The sequence below is a fragment of the Contarinia nasturtii genome, unplaced genomic scaffold (genome assembly GCF_009176525.2).
Source record: "Contarinia nasturtii isolate CC-2019 unplaced genomic scaffold, AAFC_CNas_1.1 Cnas_scaffold_187, whole genome shotgun sequence".
Lineage (NCBI taxonomy): Eukaryota > Metazoa > Arthropoda > Insecta > Diptera > Cecidomyiidae > Contarinia > Contarinia nasturtii.
Genome location: NW_022197544.1, coordinates 4,957,100 through 4,979,093, shown reverse-complemented (window position 1 = coordinate 4,979,093; position 21,994 = coordinate 4,957,100). Strand labels below are relative to the sequence as shown.

General features: G+C 32.7%; 6 protein-coding genes across 9 annotated transcripts; 4 read left to right on the top strand and 2 right to left on the bottom strand.

The window, feature by feature from the left end:
- Positions 1-1,491: 1,491 nt before the first annotated feature.
- LOC116336832 lies at positions 1,492-10,809 on the top strand. Of its 4 annotated transcripts, none has more exons than XM_031760982.1 (7): positions 1,492-1,842; positions 4,223-4,364; positions 6,802-6,914; positions 8,906-9,055; positions 9,139-9,916; positions 9,993-10,201; positions 10,272-10,809. In XM_031760982.1, exons 1-7 carry the CDS (start codon positions 1,791-1,793, stop codon positions 10,439-10,441), a joined length of 1,614 nt encoding a protein of 537 aa, XP_031616842.1. In that variant the 5' UTR covers positions 1,492-1,790; the 3' UTR covers positions 10,442-10,809. The 4 variants fall into 4 exon arrangements, with proteins under 4 accessions (XP_031616842.1, XP_031616840.1, XP_031616843.1 ...); XM_031760980.1 differs by lacking the exon at positions 6,802-6,914 and adding an exon at positions 4,746-4,876 and having other exon boundaries at positions 10,272-10,808; XM_031760983.1 differs by having other exon boundaries at positions 1,493-1,842; positions 10,275-10,807.
- A 44-nt stretch (positions 10,810-10,853) lies between these two features.
- Positions 10,854-12,269, bottom strand: LOC116336833 (transcription termination factor 3, mitochondrial). The gene is made up of 2 exons (XM_031760984.1): positions 11,306-12,269; positions 10,854-11,225 (listed from the first exon to the last, which is right to left on the bottom strand). Exons 1-2 carry the CDS (start codon positions 12,165-12,167, stop codon positions 10,948-10,950), a joined length of 1,140 nt encoding a protein of 379 aa, XP_031616844.1. The 5' UTR covers positions 12,168-12,269; the 3' UTR covers positions 10,854-10,947.
- Positions 12,270-12,579: 310 nt separating this feature from the next.
- Positions 12,580-15,670, top strand: LOC116352007 (phosphatidylserine synthase 1). The gene is made up of 7 exons (XM_031784180.1): positions 12,580-13,325; positions 13,573-13,831; positions 13,899-13,994; positions 14,062-14,531; positions 14,616-14,838; positions 14,938-14,995; positions 15,073-15,670. The coding sequence occupies exons 1-7, from the start codon at positions 13,135-13,137 to the stop codon at positions 15,129-15,131; spliced, it is 1,356 nt and encodes a 451-aa protein (XP_031640040.1). The 5' UTR covers positions 12,580-13,134; the 3' UTR covers positions 15,132-15,670.
- On the bottom strand, positions 15,593-19,007 carry LOC116352008 (endoplasmic reticulum-Golgi intermediate compartment protein 3). The gene is made up of 7 exons (XM_031784182.1): positions 18,295-19,007; positions 18,078-18,229; positions 17,757-18,005; positions 17,661-17,681; positions 17,425-17,593; positions 16,468-16,669; positions 15,593-16,364 (listed from the first exon to the last, which is right to left on the bottom strand). Exons 1-7 carry the CDS (start codon positions 18,539-18,541, stop codon positions 16,229-16,231), a joined length of 1,176 nt encoding a protein of 391 aa, XP_031640042.1. The 5' UTR covers positions 18,542-19,007; the 3' UTR covers positions 15,593-16,228.
- LOC116352009 (reactive oxygen species modulator 1) lies at positions 16,839-17,404 on the top strand. The gene is made up of 2 exons (XM_031784183.1): positions 16,839-17,100; positions 17,190-17,404. The coding sequence occupies exons 1-2, from the start codon at positions 16,964-16,966 to the stop codon at positions 17,296-17,298; spliced, it is 246 nt and encodes an 81-aa protein (XP_031640043.1). The 5' UTR covers positions 16,839-16,963; the 3' UTR covers positions 17,299-17,404.
- Positions 18,760-21,206, top strand: LOC116352006 (U4/U6 small nuclear ribonucleoprotein Prp31). The gene is made up of 8 exons (XM_031784179.1): positions 18,760-18,887; positions 18,992-19,383; positions 19,464-19,653; positions 19,720-19,924; positions 19,986-20,240; positions 20,313-20,385; positions 20,474-20,764; positions 20,839-21,206. The coding sequence occupies exons 2-8, from the start codon at positions 19,237-19,239 to the stop codon at positions 21,160-21,162; spliced, it is 1,485 nt and encodes a 494-aa protein (XP_031640039.1). The 5' UTR covers positions 18,760-18,887; positions 18,992-19,236; the 3' UTR covers positions 21,163-21,206.
- The last annotated feature ends 788 nt before the right edge of the window (positions 21,207-21,994 follow it).

The window sequence follows — 21,994 nt, the reverse complement described above, 5'->3', positions numbered from 1 at the left end:
CACCATGTCCACTTGTGGTGGCCACGTTCAATGCAGTACTTGCCCCCAATGCAATAATACATTCTTGAACAGTTTTATAGCATAAGATTTGCACAAGTGACAAACCTGATCCGGCCATCGCATGTTTCTTGGATTACTTATAAATTTATTTATTTATTTTTGTCACCATTTCGACTTCGACGAACCCAACCTATCATAAATTATAAAATAATTTGCTGTTCCCGAGCATTCGCATGGAAATTTAAAGAATTATTTGCTTAGTTTGGAATTTGATGTTTGGTTCTTTTAGTTTCGCTTTCATTGCGAGAATATCATCATCGCCCACTTACGAAATGAAATTTCCATTTATATTCATTATTATCCATGATGACGCTTTTAACGTTTGTAACCTTAAATCAATGTTTTTTTTTCTCATTCCTCACATCTCAAGAACCATTTTTTCATTGTAAATTTAAGAGAAAAAAATTATCCCAACATTTTTTATTGGTTTCACCAAATGAAAAGGCCATTTTTCATTTGGAAGCTGATAAACAAGTTAATTATTGAAATGACTACCGTGCAAAATATTTTATTAATTAAGATAAATGAGCTGTTGATTAAAAGATAGTTTTTTTTTTGGTTGTCTTAGCCTCAGAGCGATCTATCATAAATATTCCACCGGAACAACATCTTACAACTTTAGCATTATGAAAATGATTTTTCAGCGACCATTCTGGCTTGAAAATGAATTAAAAATGGCTTGAAAAAGTCAGAGAGGTATCTGCAATATTTGTTTATTGAAAAAAAAGAAAAAAAAATGTGGTTTGCAGAAATATGAAAAAAATGACATTCATGGTGAAAACATATTGATATTTTACGAAAATCGAATAAATTTTGCTAATTCTGCAATCATTGTTCAAGGCAAAAATCGTAAAATTCAGAAGAAGCAAGAAATCGTCCGTTGCAGCATGTCTCGATCAAATTAAGCAATAAATAACTTTAATTAATTAACCATTCAGTATTTATTGAGAAAATGAAAAGGGATGCATTAGCGGTGCATGCAAATACAGAATGTCATTGCCATCGATTCGGTTTTTTAAATTTAATTTTTGTTTTGGGTTCATTATTTTTTTGTTGTTGATCTTTTCAAACGAAAAATAAATGTAAAATACTCATGAGAAACTGATAAAATCGTTCACTGAACCGTCATTTGTATCATTTATCGTTTTCCAACAACAGTCGATTGAATTCTGCATTAATTCATACGAAATTTCAATCACATTTTACGAATAATTTTATTTTATTTTTTTTTGCGAAGAAAACGCATCAACATCGTTTTGGTATATGTTCGTTGTCGCAGCCATCGTATTTCCGTCAGCCAGCCGAACAAATTCTGTGCGTTCAAACAACTTCTTTCAGGACAACTAAATAACGTTAGCATTGGCCACCCATCTATCCCCACTTTAAGTGAAAGTCTTAATAAATAGACCTGAAATAAATTCAACAACATTTAGTATTTACGCGTCCGCTCTCAACACCACGCATACACAACAACGTTCGTTCACAGCGTTGTGTTGCTTGGTTTAAGTATCTTGTGTTTTGCGTTGGTTAGCTCAGTTCTCAATTGGGACTTAGTTGGATTGGCATTTCGTTAATACGCCATCGCTTTAATGCATTCAATTCCTTGTTTGTATTTGATTTTACCTAAATCTCATCTGTAGACATAGTTTTTATTATTATTATATAAATATTGCTTCGTTAAGTTATTGTTGTAATTTGAGTTGTGTAGCCGTAACGAACACTGCCAGAATATGGCACGTGCATTGCAGCTGATTGGCACTTTTGCCATTTGTTTAGTGTTAGGTAAGTTAATCTATTCATTTTTATTTATATATATACATGTGTATACATATTTTTCCATCAACGTTCCATCCATCTGGTTTTTTCCCTTTCGATGGATCGAACGAATGACTTCATTTAAAAAATTATAAAATATACGATTGATCGAACGAACAAACTAATAATGTTTTTGAAATAAATATATGGATGCCTCAATGGATTAGAGAATAAACAGTGTGAAATTCAATCTGTTCTTGTTTGATGTAAAGTTGAACCAATCCGTTTGGTACACGTATCATATCCTATTAAATTACGACTAAATCTGAATATTAGTGGCCAGTGATTTCAAAGAAACGACAAATAAAATTTGTGATGCAAATTTAGTACCAATTCTGCGAAAGCAATGCATAAAACATTAATTTATTCACCATGATGAATACCACATTACAAAATATCCAAAAGAAGGGAAAGAGAACGAAAGAGAGAGAGAGAAAGAACAAAATAAACAACGGTGTTATCTAGTTACCTAGTGCCCTATAACAACATGCACACGAATACACGCATAATTGGAAAAAATAGAATGAGCAACAGCATAGTGGTTATAACAAAACAAGAAGCGATTAATAAAAACACCGAAACATGTAAAAAGACAAAGTATATTACTAAGACTTGTAAAAATCTTTAAGCGTTTATACACATAAATGTAAATGAGGCGGGCACAGTTGGGGCCGGTGAAACAAAGTAGTCAACCTTCAAAATTGGTCCGTCCGCTCTGTGTATGTGAATAATTTCGCGTTGTCTATTAGCACAATCTCTTTGCAATTTGTTGTATTATTGACTCTTTGTTTTTAATTTGGGCAAACATCACTCAAGCAGTAGTGTACATATTAGCATATTAATTTTTATCATTTTGTGGTTCAGTTTCACTTTCAATCGAAATCGATTCGCACGATTTACAATCGCTTTTTGTATCAATCAAATCACTTTCAGCTCATAAATATACAAATGTGAAAGATTATCATAATAAACAAAATGACATGACATACATCATAAATAATATACACTAAATTCTGGTCATATGCATAAAAAGAAATGGATAATTTAACTAAAGGCGATCTTTTCATGCAAATATCGTTTCAACATTTATCAATTTCTTTGTAACAATGTATTTAAAAAAATGGTTTTTATGAAACTTTCCTTCGTTCAAACCAATCACCAATGTAGAATTGCCTTTAAATGTTTACAACACATTGATTAATGTGAGGTGTTGAACATTAAAAACCCTTTTCAATATTTGCAATTCGATTGTATTTTTATTTTGAAAGAAAATGAAGAAGATGACGAAGAAAAATTGTTGAAAATGAAAGTTGTCACTTAGGAAGTGTATAATTTGAATGCATAATCGATGCTTCACTACATAGAAATGGATTTTTTTTTACTTTGTTTATTCATACTCTTCACATCGCCATCTTAACATTCAACATCTTAACATAACTTCTGTTATATTATACGATGATTGTCGCAACCATTAAAAATAAAAAAATCATATTCATTTTCTTTGCGTGTAGATGTTGTGAAAAATGTTCTAAAACAAGCGCAAATCAATGTATCTTCAAACTGTTGTGCAACCAGTGAACAAGAATCATAAAAGAATTTCATAAATTGCCGATTAAGAAATCCATTCCAAAGATTACGGCATGGCCAAAAAAAAGCAAATACCAGTTTTCAGCTGAAGCATAAATTATTTGCCTATCGTGCAACCAATTGCTTTCACTCTAAAAAAAAGCCGCAAATTTTATCCGAAGTGAACATTTTATTGAACATTACAAAAATCGACGAAAAAAAAACAGTAGGCTTATGGTTCAATGGAATTTTGTTGCTAAATTACATAAAATAATGAATTTAAGAAAACCAAACAACTTTTACTTCACAAATGAAACAGAAGCGACCAAATGAACACAATTCACAATCACAATGTGTCGCGACAGCGGTGTGTGCATCGCAAATGTTTTTTTTTTCTTAATGAATTCGCACTTTTCACATAAATAATTTATATGAATAAATGGCAAAAATAATGATGTTGGACCATAAATGCGACTCGAAGAAAGACAGAGTGAAGAGTGGCATCAACAAAAGCGAACACGATGGAAACAAAGCAAAAAAAAAAAACTATAGATATTCACTTTCATTCGAAAATGAATGTATGACGACGCGCTTTCTTTTTATGATGCGATTTCGATTTACATAATCAAACGAGATGGATATTGAACTTTATGTCAGTATTAAAAACCTTGTGCCTTCGATGTTCGATCTGGTTGGAATGCCACTTTAAACCAATTCCACAATCACATACAATAACTGAATTGCAATAAACAATTACGGTATTATTATTATTATTTTACAGTTCACGCAGCTGATCAACGATCCAAGCGACAAAGTGATGAAGAAGATGTTGATCCATTGAACACGGACGAATTGTGCCAAGACCGACCAGCCGATGAATACTTCCGGACAACAACCGAAGGTGATTGCCGTGATGTAGTCAGGTAACCAAAACACTTTCCATTCGAGATATAATTTTTCAAAAATCAATAACCATTTCTTTCAAAAGTCAAATCATAAAACTTTTGTTTCTTTAGCATTTGTTTTCATTTTTGTTTAATTCAATTTCAATTTTATTTTGTTTATTTTCGGTTCGTTTGAGTTCATGATTTTTTTTCTGCATTTAAATTCTGTTGATGCTCAAAACTGATCAAAACTGACCCGACCGAAATGAAACAAAAATAATTACCCAAATTTCATTCAATTTAAAATTATGTTCTTTTGTATGACGCACGAAAAAAAAAACGAAAACGAAAATCCAAAATCGTAAAAAAAACCTCAATACAAACAAACAAACAAAAATACGTTAATTCATGACACTAAAGATGTGATAATGCCGGAGAAAATGGTATTACGAGATTAGCTTCAGTTCGCTGTCCAACGGGTCTAGCGTTCGACATTGAACGTCAAACATGTGACTGGAGAACAAATGTTAAGAATTGCGATAGAAACGAGAGTAAGTCAAATCGACATTCGATTAGATATTTCCTTCGTACCATCAAATTCTGTACTTCACTTCCCTTCTTCTACTTTCTGTACAATCAATAAGTTTTAACATTAAATCAAAACAATTTCTAGAGGAAGAAAGTAAAAGTTTAAATCGCCGAAAGAATTCAAATGATCAAAAAAATATCGAACCATCATTTTATAGTCAAAATTTGTTAAATAATCTCACTGCACACACACGCACATAAATTATGTTGTTCATTCAATTTTGATAAAAGTCTACATATTTTCTCACTGTGTGTCTTGCAAGTGCGTTACTAAATCGAAGTTTATTTAGTTTTAAATGCTACCCTTTTTTATATTAAAATCCAAAATTCGGCTGTATGACGGTCAATGGTTTCCAACAAGACTTGCTTCGGTGATAATCCTTTTTTATCGGAATTGTACAATACGCAAACATCATTCTTTGAGTGACAAACTATTGGTTTGATTTTTCATGTTAAAGTGATGTGATAATGTTTTCTATTTCTCTATCTCTTCAAATATGTGTAGATGTGTTTTCTTTTCTAAAATTTTCTTTTTTATCTAGTTTGTGTCTTATCCATAAGCAATAGGGTGGAACATTTTTTTGAATTTCGAGGCATATCTTGATGGCCACTTGAGAAAACATGTCTTATAGTCCCCAGACTCAAGATATCAAGGAATTTTCAACTTGTGGTTTCATATAAGACAGCGACTTGAAAGGAATGCAGCGACAAAAATAAAGGTGCCTCCCATAAGTTTTTTTTATTTCTTTTCTCAAAAATAAAAAATCGAAAATTTTGTATGGGAGACACCTTTATTTTTGGTTGAAATTTCATGAAACTTGTTGATATTACTTATTTTGGTCAGAAAATAAGATTCACAAGTTTTCATGGTGATTGGGTGCAAATTTTCATGATTTTCCAGTAAAATGTACCTCCATTCCTTTCAAGTCGCTGTCTTATATGGAACCGTAAGTTGGAAATTCCTTCATATCTTGAATCTGTGGACTATAAGACATGTATTTCCAAGTGGTCATAAAATTATGCCAAAAATGTTCCACCCTAATAAGCAATTGTCAATAATGCATGGCCAAAAATTAAAACAAAAAAAAAGAAGAATACGATGCAAATATGCAGTCGTATCATGGAAATTAGAAGAAGACATGAATAATTTTGTGCGGATAAAAAAATAGCACACAAAATTATGATGAAATTTTTTATTCATGCTTTGGAAATGAATCCGTGTGTGTAACTAGTTATGTATCATTCTAATTTACATGATTCTTGCTCAAATATTTTGGCTCTATAATGAAATGCTCAAGTTATAATTAGCAATTAGCTCAAGGTTTTTGATCTATTCTATCAGTTAAGCGATGTATTTTTTTATTGTTGATAATAGTTCGAACATTTTTTTTGGAATTGATAAATGTCATTGTAACTAACCTTTGCTGATGAAAATCATAAATGATGATAAACACAAAAAAAAAACAACTACGAAGACTATACAGACCTCACCATTTCTGAATGAAGACAATAATATAACAGATTTTACAAAGTATGTTGCTACAGTATGGATAAAATTGAATGACTAATTTTCAATGAATTTCCATTTGTTGCGTCCGGCTAAACGAAACTTTGTACCAATAATATGAACACACATTTCTAGTCACTTTTCACAACAACAAAAAACCAGCACTATACATTCATAACAATGATGAACGAATCTTTTTTTACTTCAAAAAAATTGAAACAAATTGAAGCTAATAAAAAAAAACAAAACGAAAAGTAAAGATTTGTGAATAAATACAAAACGAAAAGTGTTTGACAATTGAAAACATACGAAACAAAAAAAAATCATAACAACAACAAAATTCATATAATTCATCCGAAAATCAACTCAAAAATCTTGTAGGTGTACTCGAGCTGGACTTAAACAAATTACATGCCCTTCTGGTTTAGCCTTCGACATAGAAAAACAAACGTGTGATTGGAAAGTTAAAGTAACAAATTGCGATAGAAAAGAAAGTAAGTGCCAACAAAAAAAAGAAAAACCAAATACAAGCATTTTTAAGAAAAAAAAACCAACAACAACCACAAAAATAAAAAAAAAAACAAGTCAACAACAGCATCAACTACACGGTGGCTTTTATAGTTATTGAAACTAACCCATATAAGTATTACACACAGCGGCCAAAAAAATGTCTGCGTTTCCAGCTTAAAGTGATTTTGATTGCGTGTGTGCGTGTGTGTGCCTGTTTTTTTTTATTGAATAAAAAGTTTTCGGTTTGGGTGTATGAATTTAAGGTGTTTATGTGTTTGCATGCATTTGATATTTTAATTAACTCACTTTAAATAGATTGTGTATATTATTGTTATTGTTTGTGTTATTATTTATTTGTAATTAATCAGCGGTGCAATGGAATAATCATGATGCACATAGGAAATTACAACCAGAAAATACATACAGACATCAAGACCCAAATTGTCATAAAATGGTTGTACTCCAATTTTTCACTAAGCATTCTTGTTCATCTGTATTTTTCTTCGCATAAGAAATGATTACAAAAAAAAAATGTTGCCGTCATCCATTTGCGTTTTGCTATTAACATGGTAATATGTGGCCAAGTCGATTTCTTGTCAATAGACTGGTCCAACATCCGTTATAACAATTATAGGCGGCGTGAATGGTGTGGCCGGGGTTTAAAAGAAGAAAAACTCGTATTTTTACTGCTATTTTTTCACTTGTGTAATAAACTTCGATCGGAACGAATTCCGGTACTTACACAAAAGTCTCTTTCTCTCTCTATTTGTTTTTCTGTACCGTTGCATAATTGTACCGTGAAATAATTACCATGTTCACTTTTCTGAATGTGACAATTAAATTAAAATTTCAAAAAAAAAAAACGAAGGAAAAGAAAGAAAAAAAATTAAATAACCGGTGCAAAAAAATAGCAATTTAAATGCTGGTGAAAAAAAAACGTGAAATCGAATGCAATCGATACAATGATGGAACTTACTCGCTTTATTTTGCTTATTTATTATTCCATAAATCGAATGGTTCGAAAGATTTACAAAAAAAAGTAACGTTGATTTATTTCCGATATTGATACTAACCGACTTTCTGTCGCATTTGCCGTCTTGCCAATTTTGGAAGCCAGCACCACCATAAATATGTAAACAACGTAACCAAAACGGAAATCTTAAGCTTACTATTTAAGGTATCAGCATTCGGTTTGCATGTGCAATGAGGAAAGCTTTTATTCAAGGAAAACTCCGGCATTCAGAACCTTGGCGACTTTCGATCACTTTCATCCGAATTCAAATCATATTCAATATGCAATTAGTGTGTGTGTGTGTGTTTGACTGCCATTTACTTTTCTAATTGATTCAATAAAAACTCATTTGAATGTTTCGACAGTGCCAATCGTATTGTGTCGTGTGTGTGTTGATATATAGTAATATAGTAGGCGGTTAATAAAAATAATACTGAAGCAAGACAATTCCACCGCGTTTTTATATTCAAGAATGCATTATTAAAATGAAAGTTCGAACGCAATTAAGCAACTAGTAAACAATAAACGAAACAGGTGTGTCACACAAATGTGTGAGCACCTTCACATTCTGACTCTTTCTTATTTATTGCGGATTAAGTATCTAAGGTGAAACAAACGAATACTTTTTCTTTGTGAAATTGCTCAATAATTTGGTGTATTGCTTGATTTGAATATCTTTCATTTTAATTACATTCATATTTTTTTTTTCATGCTCATTTATTCATTTAATTTAATCAATATATGTAAATAATGTAGCCTTTCCGCCTTGATTTAACCATTTCTCCTTTATCTTCATTTTTATACTGATATTATTATTAATTTCAACTTTGCGATGTTTCATTTATGATGATAATTTATTAATAAATGATATGTGTTTTTTTCTCTTTTCTTTTTTTCCCGTTTTGTTGAATTTTTTCTTCTTTCGTTTCGAAATTGTGTGCGAATCACTGTGCATACGTACAGAGCCACGCAAAGTGTTGCCAATTCTAAAAACCGATGAACCAGTTTGCCCAGAAGGTAAATTGTCATGTGGTAATGGTGAATGTATCGAAAAGGAATTGTTCTGCAATGATAAACCAGACTGTAAGGATGAATCTGATGAAAATGCTTGCAGTAAGTATATAGATTGGTGATAGCCAAACATCATATCACACATTTTTTATATTTATTTTTGTTCTTTTCATCGCAATAATTAGCTGTGGACTTGGATCCAAACCGTGCACCAGAATGTGACACAACCCAATGTACATTGCCAGATTGTTTCTGTTCAGCTGATGGAACCCGTATTCCTGGCAACATTGAACCATCTCAAGTACCACAAATGATCACATTGACATTCAACGGTGCTGTAAACGTTGATAACATTGATTTGTACGAAGATATTTTCAATGGAAATCGTCAAAATCCAAACAGTTGCACAATCAAGGGTACATTCTTTGTATCACACAAATACTCGAACTATTCAGCTATTCAAGATTTGCATCGTCGCGGTCATGAAATCTCATCATTCTCATTGACACACAAAGATGATCCAAATTACTGGACACATGGTACATACGATGATTGGCTCGCCGAAATGGCTGGTGCCCGTTTGATTTTGGAACGTTTTGCAAACATAACCGATAGTTCAGTTGTTGGTGTTCGTGCACCATATTTGCGCGTTGGTGGTAACAAACAATTCGAAATGATGGCCGATCAATTTTTCATCTACGATGCATCGATTACCGCTTCATTGGGCCGTGTTCCAATCTGGCCATACACCTTGTACTTCCGTATGCCACACAAATGTAATGGAAATGCTCATAATTGCCCATCACGATCACACCCAATTTGGGAAATGGTTATGAATGAATTGGATCGTCGTGATGACCCAACATTCGATGAATCATTGCCAGGTTGTCATATGGTTGATTCATGTTCAAACATCCAAACCGGAGATCAATTTGCACGTCTTCTGCGTCACAATTTCAATCGGTATGTGATGGACGGACACACAATCAAATATTACATTATTTTATTTACGGTTGTTGTTATTTATTCGTTATTTTAGCCACTACAATACAAACCGTGCACCACTTGGCTTGCACTTCAGCGCTTCATGGTTGAAATCGAAGAAAGAATTCCGCGATGAATTGCTTAAATTCATCGATGAAATGTTGGGCCGTAGCGATGTTTTCTTTGTTAACATGTTGCAGGTTATCCAATGGATGCAGAATCCAACTGAAATTAATGCATTGCGTGACTTCCAAGACTGGAAAGGTAACTGATTTAATATTTTATCAATTTATTAATATTTCGATTGATTTTTTTTTTCGTTTTGTTTCGCAAGCAGACAAGTGTGACGTTAAAGGTCAAGCATTCTGCTCACTACCAAATGCCTGTCCATTGACAACACGTGAATTGCCAGGTGAAACTTTGCGTCTCTTCACATGTATGGAATGCCCGAACAACTATCCATGGATCTTGGATCCAACTGGTGACGGTTTCTCCGTTAAATAAACAAACAACGAATAAAATCGTTTTATCCTCTTATTATTTAAAGAAAAAGAAAAACAAATTAAATAAACAAATCAAAAGAAACCCCATAAATTCCATTTAAAATACAACAACAATATTTTGAGTTCTGTTCAATTTCAACGTTTATTTGTGTGTTGATAAAGTTTCCACTCCGTTATTATACAGCGTTTCCCATCTACACGACCAATAAATAGGTTTTTTTTTTTAATTGATTTTCCATTATCTGAAGTAAAGCAAAATTAAAATTGTCCAAAAAAAATCATCCGGTTTCATTCTCTTTTTATATTACATTGGTCACCATATTTAAGTGATATCGAATTAAGCGACAATGTAGCATGTACAAAAGGGAATATTTGTAGAAAAAAATAAAAACAAAATTAAATCAAAAAAAAAATAAATTTTAAAAATCTACCATAAAATTGTTTTATTCCTCCAACTGCTTCTTTTTTCTCAATCATTTAAATTTTTCATTCATGGTTATTCATTATCTACAATGTTCTTAAATAACTTTCAAATTCTTCATACGGTCTCTTTGCTATATTTTCAGCGAATGTTTCGTCAGTACCAATGCACAAGTCGTCTAGAGATATATACAGTGGTAATTTTGGATTGTACTGTGCCCTTTTAATATGCTTTAAAAATCCATGTCGCTCTTTTATTCGAAATAAGCGATTGGTCAAAATGAATGGCGTCATGGCCAACTGAGAATTTTCAATTTTCATATGATGTGAAACAAAATCATACCGCTCCATAAAATCAAAACGATCTGAAAGTTTTAGATAGAAAAAGTTGAAATTAATTGTCGATTTATTAAATTGAAAAAAAAAAAAAAGAAATTGAACTCACGCATCATCCAAAATTTCGGACATTTCAAAAGAATGTTCTTAACTTCATGTTTCTCAAAGCAACATTCTTCTCGTACTGAAAATGATATATTTCTAATCTCTTGCATATCGTGTGTAATCAGTCTGGGGCAAGCTACAGCAAGTGCACGAACTTCATTTCCGATAAGATCAAAGTCTTTTTGAAAAAAACCAAGTCGTTCATCAATTTCCCGCGTTGGATAATTTAGCCACATTGGATTTTTCGTAATAATTTGCACAATTTCATCTTGATTGAATCGTTTTAATTGCAAATAGTTAATGCGTACTTGAATATCGTCTAGATTTCGTTTCAAAATTTCGGGATTTTTTGTGAGAAATTTGCCCATTTGTTCGACTGAAACACCGACATCTTTTGTAAAGAACATAACGTATGGTGAGATGTCACGTTGGAAATCAAGAGTTGCAATGAATTCAGTATGCAGTGATTTATCCAATTGATGTAAATTCACTCCCAAATTTAAAAGTTGTTGCAATGTCTCCGATTTCTGTACATAAGCAGCAAGATTGAAAGTTGGTTGTAGCATTGGTTCAGCATAAATTTTACTCTCGTCATCGACTGGTGCCAGCACTGATCGACCTCTGCATTCATGTTCATCAACTTCAATTAAATGCATTTCTTTGTCCCAATCGATTTGAAAATCATGGTTTTGTACCATTTTATCCAATGCCGGTGGATTATCAACAAGCGATATTTGTGGTTTTTCAACACTTTTTCCATTTGCATCACTTGTACACATCAATCGTTTTGTACAGTCCATACTATTCCACAATGATTGTCGACCAATCGGACGAAATCCGTACACCAAATGTCTTATCGATTGCATTTTTTTGTTTGATACACAATTTATTAATAATGTATACAATAATTCAAACAAATTTCCAAACCTTCAAACACAATTCGCACATGATTATTTCCCATATAAAAGTCAAATGTCTGTCAATTGGAATGTTGACATTTCATTTGACATTTAAGAATTTCACAACTAACTGACTTTTCGTGTTCAAATGTTTGAAATTTATTTATTTATTTTTTTTTTTAATCGTGACTTTGAATCCACGCACAAAAAAAATGGTAAATTTTTTTTTAGTAAATTTAATTTCAAAATGAAAATTGGTCGACGCATTTAAGTAATGTTTGTTCGTTCGAAATTTGTAATTACAATCTATAGCATACAGATAATATGTAAATGATGCCATTGAAAGTGAGGTGAAGTGAAGTTGACAATGACGTTAAAAGTCTAGCAAAAGCGAAATTCCATGCGCGCATATAGGATTATAACAAACGCACACATACATATGAACAACAAATATCAACAAATCCATCCATTCACAGAGTGTTAATGATACACATCGCACACATTACCTTAGAATGTTACTGTTTGGCAGATAAAGTTTTAAATCAAATTATAAGACCGAAGGGGAAATCAAAATTTCAATGTACAACGATTCGAAACAATTGAATGTAGTAAATAGTGTGTGTATTTTTTTCTCGATTACTAACTAAAATTCATGGTGCTTGAGTTCATTTCGGTTTGTTCGATCAGTTTGAACTGTACACAGGACATAGGTTAGTCGAAAAGGAAAAAGAAAAAAAAATAGTCGCAGTGCGAAATTGAAACCAAAGCAAAATCAATAAATGAATACGGGCATGAGGGCACAGTGAAGTTGTTCAATTGTTTGAATCGTCAACCGTAATTTTAAATTCGAAAATAGATTTTAATCGTTTTGTTGTTGGGTGCGGAACGGAATAGGTTGATATTTAAAATACAAATAGAAAAAAAGAAAAAAAAGATGAAAAATAGATCTCAAAGAGATACGGACGTGAGTGCCGACCAGCCAAACGCTGCCATTCGACCTGATCCATTTATATCAATCAACGAACAGCCTGTCGATGATATATCCTTAGACTTTTTCTACAAACCACACACAGTCACTCTGCTGGCTGTTTCCATCATATCCGTGATGTATTTTGCATTTGTACGGTAAGTTTCATTCAAATTTATGTTGTTTTTGCATTTTTTTACACATTTGGTTACTATTTCTTATCTCCTCTAAATTGCTCATTCAATCGAATGACTCTCTTTCGATTCATTATGAAATCTATTGAATATGTGTGTTCATATGTGTATGTGTGCATAACCTCAAATCATCAATGATACGTGATTTTGATTTGTTGTTGTTTTCTCAAATTATTTACCTATTACAAAATGTGGTTATTTTCATTTCCAGCGATGAACAAGATAATCAGGAGAATATTTGGGCTGGAATGCTATGTGCCATATTCTTTTTCCTAATAATATCGGTGCTTGCGTTTCCAAATGGACCGTTTACACGACCTCATCCAGCCGTTTGGCGAATCATCTTTGGAGTTTCCGTTATTTATTTATTATTTATTATATTCTTACTGTTCCAAAACTACAAAGTAATCATGTCAATCTTTTATTGGTTGGATCCTAAACTACAAAACTTTCGCATTGATATGGATAAGGTGGGTAGAAATTCCATCCATTTATTTTCCAATAAAAATTATTTTCTTATGAATTTTTTTTTCATAGGAATACGGAGTGAATTGTTCGCAAATAACTCTCGAAAGACTTTGGTCACATATTGATGTTTTTGCGTACGGCCATTTTTTGGGATGGATGTTCAAGGTATGTCTAAATTTCTCTGTTTAAAAATCGATAAATTCATTTTTTTTTTTTTTTCACATTTAAACAGGCGATTCTGATTCGTCACATTGGAATATTGTGGGCAATTTCAGTAATGTGGGAAATAACCGAAATTACATTCGCACACTTATTGCCAAATTTCATTGAATGTTGGTGGGATGCATTGATTTTGGATGTGTTGGTGTGTAATGGTCTTGGCATTTGGTGTGGTTTGAAAATTTGCAAAATGCTCGAAATGCGCGAATACAAATGGGCAAGTATTCGTGATATCTCAACGACAACCGGCAAAATAAAACGTGCTGTTTTACAATTTACACCGGTCAGTTGGACAACAGTGCGATGGTTGGATCCAAAATCAACATACATGCGACTTTTGTCTGTATCACAATTGGTGATATTTTGGCAAATCACCGAACTCAATACATTCTTTTTGAAGCACATTTTCGAAATGCCACCATCACATCCGATCGTTTCCATTCGTCTGATATTTATCGGCTTAATTGTGGCACCGTCGGTTAGGTACTATTAGACATCAATTTGATGATAAAATCCACAAATACATTGACTACAAGTTAAAAATATTTCATTTTAAAATCTTTGCAGACAGTACTATATCTATATAACGGATCCGAATTGCAAGCGACTCGGCACACAATGTTGGGTATACTGTGCAATTATGGTATCGGAGGCCATACTGTGCATTAAGAATGCACGCGAATTGTTCGAAAGAACACAGGCTGTCAATATCATCGTTTGGCTGCTAATTCAACTGATCATTTCAGTTATATTTGTGTACGGTTGCATTCTCTACCATCGATACAAACAGGTAATTGACCTCTATCTAAAAATATTCGCGCGCATAAAAGAGACGATTCCAACCGTCTTAAATTTTATTGTTTTTTAACTTTGCGAATTCTTTTCCTAGAATCAATCCATCGAAGAGGAGGAGGTTCTAGTCAATGACGATACACAGTGTGTACAAGGTATTTGTTTTTTTCTCGTGAAAAAAAATCCCTTTTTCTTCTTACACGACCTTTTCTGTGTTTTTTCATATAAATAGATGAAAGCAGCGAAATACCGACTGCGACAGAGCACGGAAAATCATTGAAGGCCGACTAAACCAAAAACTAAACGACAACAAATCATTGCATTTTTATTTATTTCGAACAAAATAAATTCTGTAAATAAAAAATAAACTATTAATTCTGGTAGACCAAAAAATAGCAGCTGAATTAGATAAAAAAACACACACAACGTTCGAATGACTTTAGTAATTTGTTTCATTTTATTAAAATTTCTCTAGTTGAAATCAAAAATCAAATAGAATGTTCAATATAAGATTGATTAAACCAAATATTCTCAAGTTTTTCGAATATAAAAGACAATTTGTTTAAAATATAAATTAAATGCCAATAGTGAACCACACTATAGGGTGTGTATTTTGATGTACAACAAATACAAAAATTACCAAAAAAAAAGAGAAGAAACAAAATGAAAAACAAAGATAAAAGTATGTTTTCTGACCTATTGTGACTTAAGAATATTACCACGGAGATCGAATGAAACAATTGTAAATCGGCATGTCTTTTACTGTTAAGTATTAAATTATTTTCTCTAGCTAAATTAAACAAATTTGATGTTCTATACATTGGAAACGATACTATTAATTTATTGAATGAAAGCTGCCATCTAATTGGAAACGATGTTTTTTTCCTTTTTTCTTTCAACTATTTCATTTCATTTCGTAGCATACAATTCAATAAATATTTCAATTTCTCATCAATAAATTGGAATGAATTGATTTGAATAATCAATTGACAATTTTCCATTTCTCAAGCCGAAACTATCTAATGATATCTCTCTAGGCATTGCTTTAAACAATTTATTGCTTATCGCGTTCGAGGTAAACGTAATTTTTTTTTATTTACTCTCCATTACACAAAAACATGTTTTATTTACATGAATGTAGTGAATATCTGTGCTTTGTTTTTACTTGCAATGGAAAAGTACAGATTTATTTCTCGATATAAAATCTATAGTCAAAATGGGATTGTTTTATAGGATTTGGTCTGTACATTTGATTGTTAAAATAAAAATTGGGGAAATTAAATTTTTATAGGCTATAGCCTATAGATTCACAAAAAAAAGAAGTTTTATGTAAGTTCTAACATTCGAACGAGATGCAATTGCTGAATCTACACGACGAGATTTTGTGTTTAACTGAATTTGCCAAGTTCAATTTTTTTCTTAATAACATGAAGCGAACTATTCAAAATCGAATCGATGATACCGGCAACCGAATACAATCCTCCAATAATTGCACAAACATTTGTGGCAAAATGACCCAATGAACTGGAAAATAAAATTAAGAAAACGATTATTATCAACGAACAAATTATCAATTGTATAAAATGCTATCAAAAACGGAAACAAAACAATAAAAAAAAATACTTACTTCTCTCGTTCTGTATATTTGACCATAAGAGGTGAAAGTTCATAGCTGAAAAATATGCCCGGCATTCCAGATTCGCCTGATGTTATCGAAACTGATTTCGAGTGTCTCGTTACCGAAAATTGATTTGTATGCACGGTCTCGCCGTTTAATTTAACATACATTGTCGGTACGATTTTGATATAATATTGAAACATCATTGAACCTAAAATGGATAAATCATTTTCATCAAAAAAAAAAAATCTTCATTTTGGAGAAAAAATCTTTAAAAAATTTAACATCGTTGAAATGACAGCGCCATCTGTTTGAATTTCACTGATTCAAAGTGAATCATCATGAAGTTGACCATAAATGTCAAATGTGTGAAATGTCAGTCATCAGATCAAAAATCATTGGCATGCAGTGAGAACGAGCACGAACTTATTTCGAAAGATATAAGAAGAAGATTAAAAGAACCGCTCAAGTGTTCGGACAATTGAAAAATATCAAAATTGTTAAAATGCCGGCTGTACCAGGGAGTATGTATGGTGTCAATCAACAGCCAACTTGTTTTTCCAAAATGAAAACTGGATTTACAATTGGTTTTTGTGTTGGAATGGCGAGCGGTGCCTTATTCGGTGGATTCAGTGCATTGAGGTATGTATTATTGGACACAACGTGTACATGGAATTTCGTCATTTTTCACAACCATAAATCATGTTTGATAAAAATTATTTACGTTTCAGATACGGTTTACGGGGGCGAGATTTGATCAACAATGTGGGCAAAGTTATGATACAAGGTGGCGGAACATTTGGAACATTTATGGCTATTGGTACCGGCATTCGATGTTAGATTGTTGCATTTTAATTGAAATTGGGGCAAGTGAAGCGTAGTTCAAACGTTAGCTCGTGTACACTTACTTTGTAATTAAAATAAATAATGAAAAAAAAAAACGAAACATGTGTTTTTTGTACTTACTTTCATTGGATGATACTTCCATGCCATCCAAAGGATGTGTATTTGCAAAATTGATTCGTTCACCAAACGATAAATGCTTCACAACATGCGATAAATTAAAGGACGACGATGAGTATGGATGCACGTCATGAATGTGAATATGGTTAAGTGAGAAGGACTTTCCTGGTGCCTATTGAAATCAAAAATCAAATAGAATGTTCGAATATAAAAGACAATTTATTTAAAATATAAATTACCACGTGAAAGCTACCGCCCATCTGAGAATAAAGAAATTTATTTTATCTGATTACCAATTCACATATTGATGATTGCATTCAATAATCGACTCTTACCCGATTCACTTCAATATATCCGTAAATTTGACATCCTTCGTTTAATGCAAGTTTTTTCGCTTCGCCCTCCTTATCAACGTAATTTTCACGTTGACATTGTTCAAATTTTTCCGGTTCTGGATTCCATCGTTTTTCTCTATATGCATCAATTACATCTTGACAAGTGCTGCAGCAATGTGTTGAATTCACTTCGGCACCGTAACAACTTCCGCAAGATGGCTTTTCGGTTGGCTTTTCGACGGCTGTAGCCTGCATTCAGTATTTTAATGGAACAAAAATTTTTACCAAAATTAAATTAGAATATTACATGAAAATGCATACGTTTTGTTGTAGCTTCTTTGTCGATGTGGCGATTTCTTCTTTTTTTGCTTCTTCAATTGGATTTCCGCTTAAATCAACTCTTCGTTTATAAATATTATGGTCAATGTGCAAATGCTGATCGCCGGCGGAGTCCATTGCGTCCAAACTAAGATCTGTGATGTATAAGCGTATAATTAGTTAAATTGATTTTTTTTACAATTTTCTCGTCAAAACTTACAATTACATGAAATCGTCGGAATGTAGAGTTCAAGATTGATTTTAAGTTTATGACTTCTGGTTGTGTCTACAAATAGCTCTTCACTGATGTTTGGTGTTAAATAGGCATAGAATTCAAAGATGAGCAACCATATCATAATAATTGAACTAATCAATGTAACTGCTGCACCACATATCGTCTTTTGACTGAATTCTTCCAGCGTCTTGGGATAAGCATCCAATTTCTTAATCACGTCCAGCACATTCATGGCTAACAACCAATAATTTTGATTCAGTGAAAATTCAGTTTTTTTAATTCATAAAACAGATTGCGTAGACTTGACGGAAGTGTTTGTGTGTCTGTGTGCGTATGGATGTGCCGTATCAAATGTTTTAAACCCGATCTAAAATCAACTGAATATAGACAACAGGACAATATTTACAAAGAACACACACTAAACAGCTGAAATAAATAACGTAGCCTGTAGTCCGACGACACGTCAAACTTGTTTGATGAGCACACTTTATGCAAAACCAATTCTACAACAAATGGCACAGTAATTAATGAATCAACACCACACTTGACAGCTACCATCGACACCATTCCATTTCGAGGTAATTTTTAAATTGTTATCACTTTGACCATCAATTTTGTTTTATGCATCAAACACAAACGAATGCACTTTTTCGTTTACTAATTTATGACATTCTTGCAATAGAATTATCGAACAGAAACACAAACATTTATTGGAAAACACCGATATCGAATATGGCAATACCAATTACTACAATCAGTCAAAACACCGAAACGCATTCACTTTGACATTTGATGAGTCTTGTTTATACGTTTAGAATGCATATATTATGAAAATCATTTGCCGACTGATACAAAATCCATCTGCAGCACATTAAATTTCGAAAATTATTTTATTTGTGAATTATTTAAAGCATATTTTATTAAAAGATGTCTTTGGCCGATGAATTGCTCGCCGATTTAGAAGAGATTGGAGATAATTTCGGTGATGATGAAATTAAGGTTAAAGAAGAACCGATCGATGGTGATGAAGAGAATGGCTACGATGCAATCGAAAAAATGGAAATCGATGATTCGGTATGTAAACAAAAAAACATATTTGACTTTTGAATGACTTAAGTATTGAACAAACAAAAAAAATGCAACTTCTTTGGTAGGTATCATCGATTCGGTCGCTGTGTAAACTACATGATTCGGAACGATTAAATAGGATTTTACATCAAATTAATGAGTACACTTCAAAGCCAAGAACTTCAAATCAGATCATTGGAAACGTTGAATCCGATCCCGAATATCAGTTAATTGTTGAGGTGAACACCGTTGCTGTTGAAATAGACAATGAAATTTGTAAGTAATGACATCGATTAAATGTTTAACACAAATACAATGATTTGAAAATGATTTTCTTTACAGCAATCATACACAAATTTACGAAAAACAAATATCAGAAACGATTTCCTGAATTGGATTCTCTAATTGTTGGTGAAATGGAGTATTTGATGGCCGTCAAAGAGCTTGGAAATGATTTGGAGCAAATTAAAAATAACGAAAAATTACAACAAATTTTAACGCAAGCCACTATTATGATTGTTTCAGTGACTGCGTCAACCACTCAGGGGTAAAATTAAATTACATCATTGGGAAAAAATGAATTACATTAAAATTGGTTTTGTTCACAGTACGCTTTTGACAGATGACGAAAAAATGAAAATTAATGAAGCTTGCGATATGGCCGTCGATCTAAGTAATTACAAGGCGAAAATCTTTGAATATGTCGAAAGCCGAATGACATTCATTGCACCAAATTTGTCAATGATCGTGGGCGCATCAACGGCCGCCAAAATAGTTGGAGTTGCAGGCGGATTGGTAAAGTTATCGAAAATACCCGCTTGCAATGTCATCCTGTTGGGTTCACAAAAGAAAACTTTGGCCGGGTATGTATGCATTTCTTTAGATTTTCATTGTTACAACCGCTAAACAAACGATTACGTGTTAATTTTTTTTAGATTCTCGAGAACGCAAATGTTACCACATACGGGTTTCATTTTCTATTCAACAATAGTACAAGATACAGCACCGGTAAGTGTTTTATTGATTCTTACATAGAAAATACAACCAAATACAAGATAAATAATTGGAATTGATCATGTGATTCAAATGCAAATAGGATCTTCGTAGGAAAGCAGCACGTTTGGTCGCCGCCAAGTGTACATTAGCTGCACGAGTTGATGCAAGCCATGAAAGTGTTAACGGTGAGATTGGATTGCAATTTAAAGAAGAAATCGAAAAGAAATTGGACAAATTGCAAGAGCCGCCACCAGTTAAGTTCATTAAACCACTTCCAAAACCGATTGAAATCAGTAAAAAGAAGCGTGGAGGTAAACGTGTTCGCAAAATGAAAGAACGTTATGCAATGACCGAGTTTCGCAAACAGGCCAACCGTCTCAACTTTGGAGATGTAAGTTTATGAACATATTTTACATTTTAGAAACGTATTTTCATGCATTTGTCCTATTGTTTCCCTTGGCACAGATTGAAGAAGATGCATATCAAGATGATTTGGGATACACAAGAGGCACAATTGGAAAGGCTGGCACTGGTCGTGTTCGATTACCACAAGTTGATGAGAAAACGAAAGTGCGCATTAGCAAAACGCTGCAGAAAAACTTACAAAAGCAACAAGTATACGGTGGAAGTACAACAGTACGTAAGCAAATTTCTGGTACTGCTTCGAGTGTTGCATTTACGCCGTTACAAGGTCTTGAAATTGTTAATCCACAAGCAGCCGAAAAATCAACAGATACAAATGCCAAATATTTTTCAAATACATCGGGTTTTATGTCAGTTGGAAAATGAATAATGTAAACAAAAATAAATTGAAATTTCGTTTAAGATACACACATCGTTTGCTTTCATTTTTTATAGATATCGAAAATAGTTGAAAAATTTGTGATGGTCAGACCTTTTCTGGGTGTCGAGCACAATCTCAACAAAAGTCAATGTTTGTCAAAAAATGAACATTTTCTATGGGACTTACTATACTTGTTTTATTTTTTTTTTTTTGTTCAATATATTGTATGATTTTTCGGGCTCTGTGAATTTTGGTCGCGAGAGAAATGAAATTTTGTGGCCGCGACTAAAATTATTTTTATGAATATTTTTTGGGGATTAGGAACTTTGGTTGCTACAAAACGAATTTTGGTCGCTACAAAAAAAAATTTTGGTCGATATAAAAGAATTTTTGTCAAAATGAATTTTACATAAAGTTATACATTAAATGGCAGAATTTTTTGTGACATGGTTTCGAAAAAATGTTGATCGTACAATCTGTTTTCGAGGAATTATTCTCAGGTTAAACTTTGGTCGTTATGAGATTTTATATTGAAAGCGAAAAATGTTATCTTCAATTAATCGTATTTTCTATATCTAAAACCGCTGCGATCATTTGACTTTGGTTGTATGGAATTTTGGTCGCTACGCACATATCTATGGAAAATGACGATAGGAGAGCAGGGCTGTAATTTTCACTCTGTCAGTGCACGCACACAGTAGTGTGCACACTCACATTCTATGTGCGTCGCACACAATGCTTGTATTTTGCATGTGCGCGCACACTTAGTCACAAGTTTGACATTTATGGCGGTTGGCAAATTTGTAACTAAGTGTGCGTGCACATTCAAAATACAAG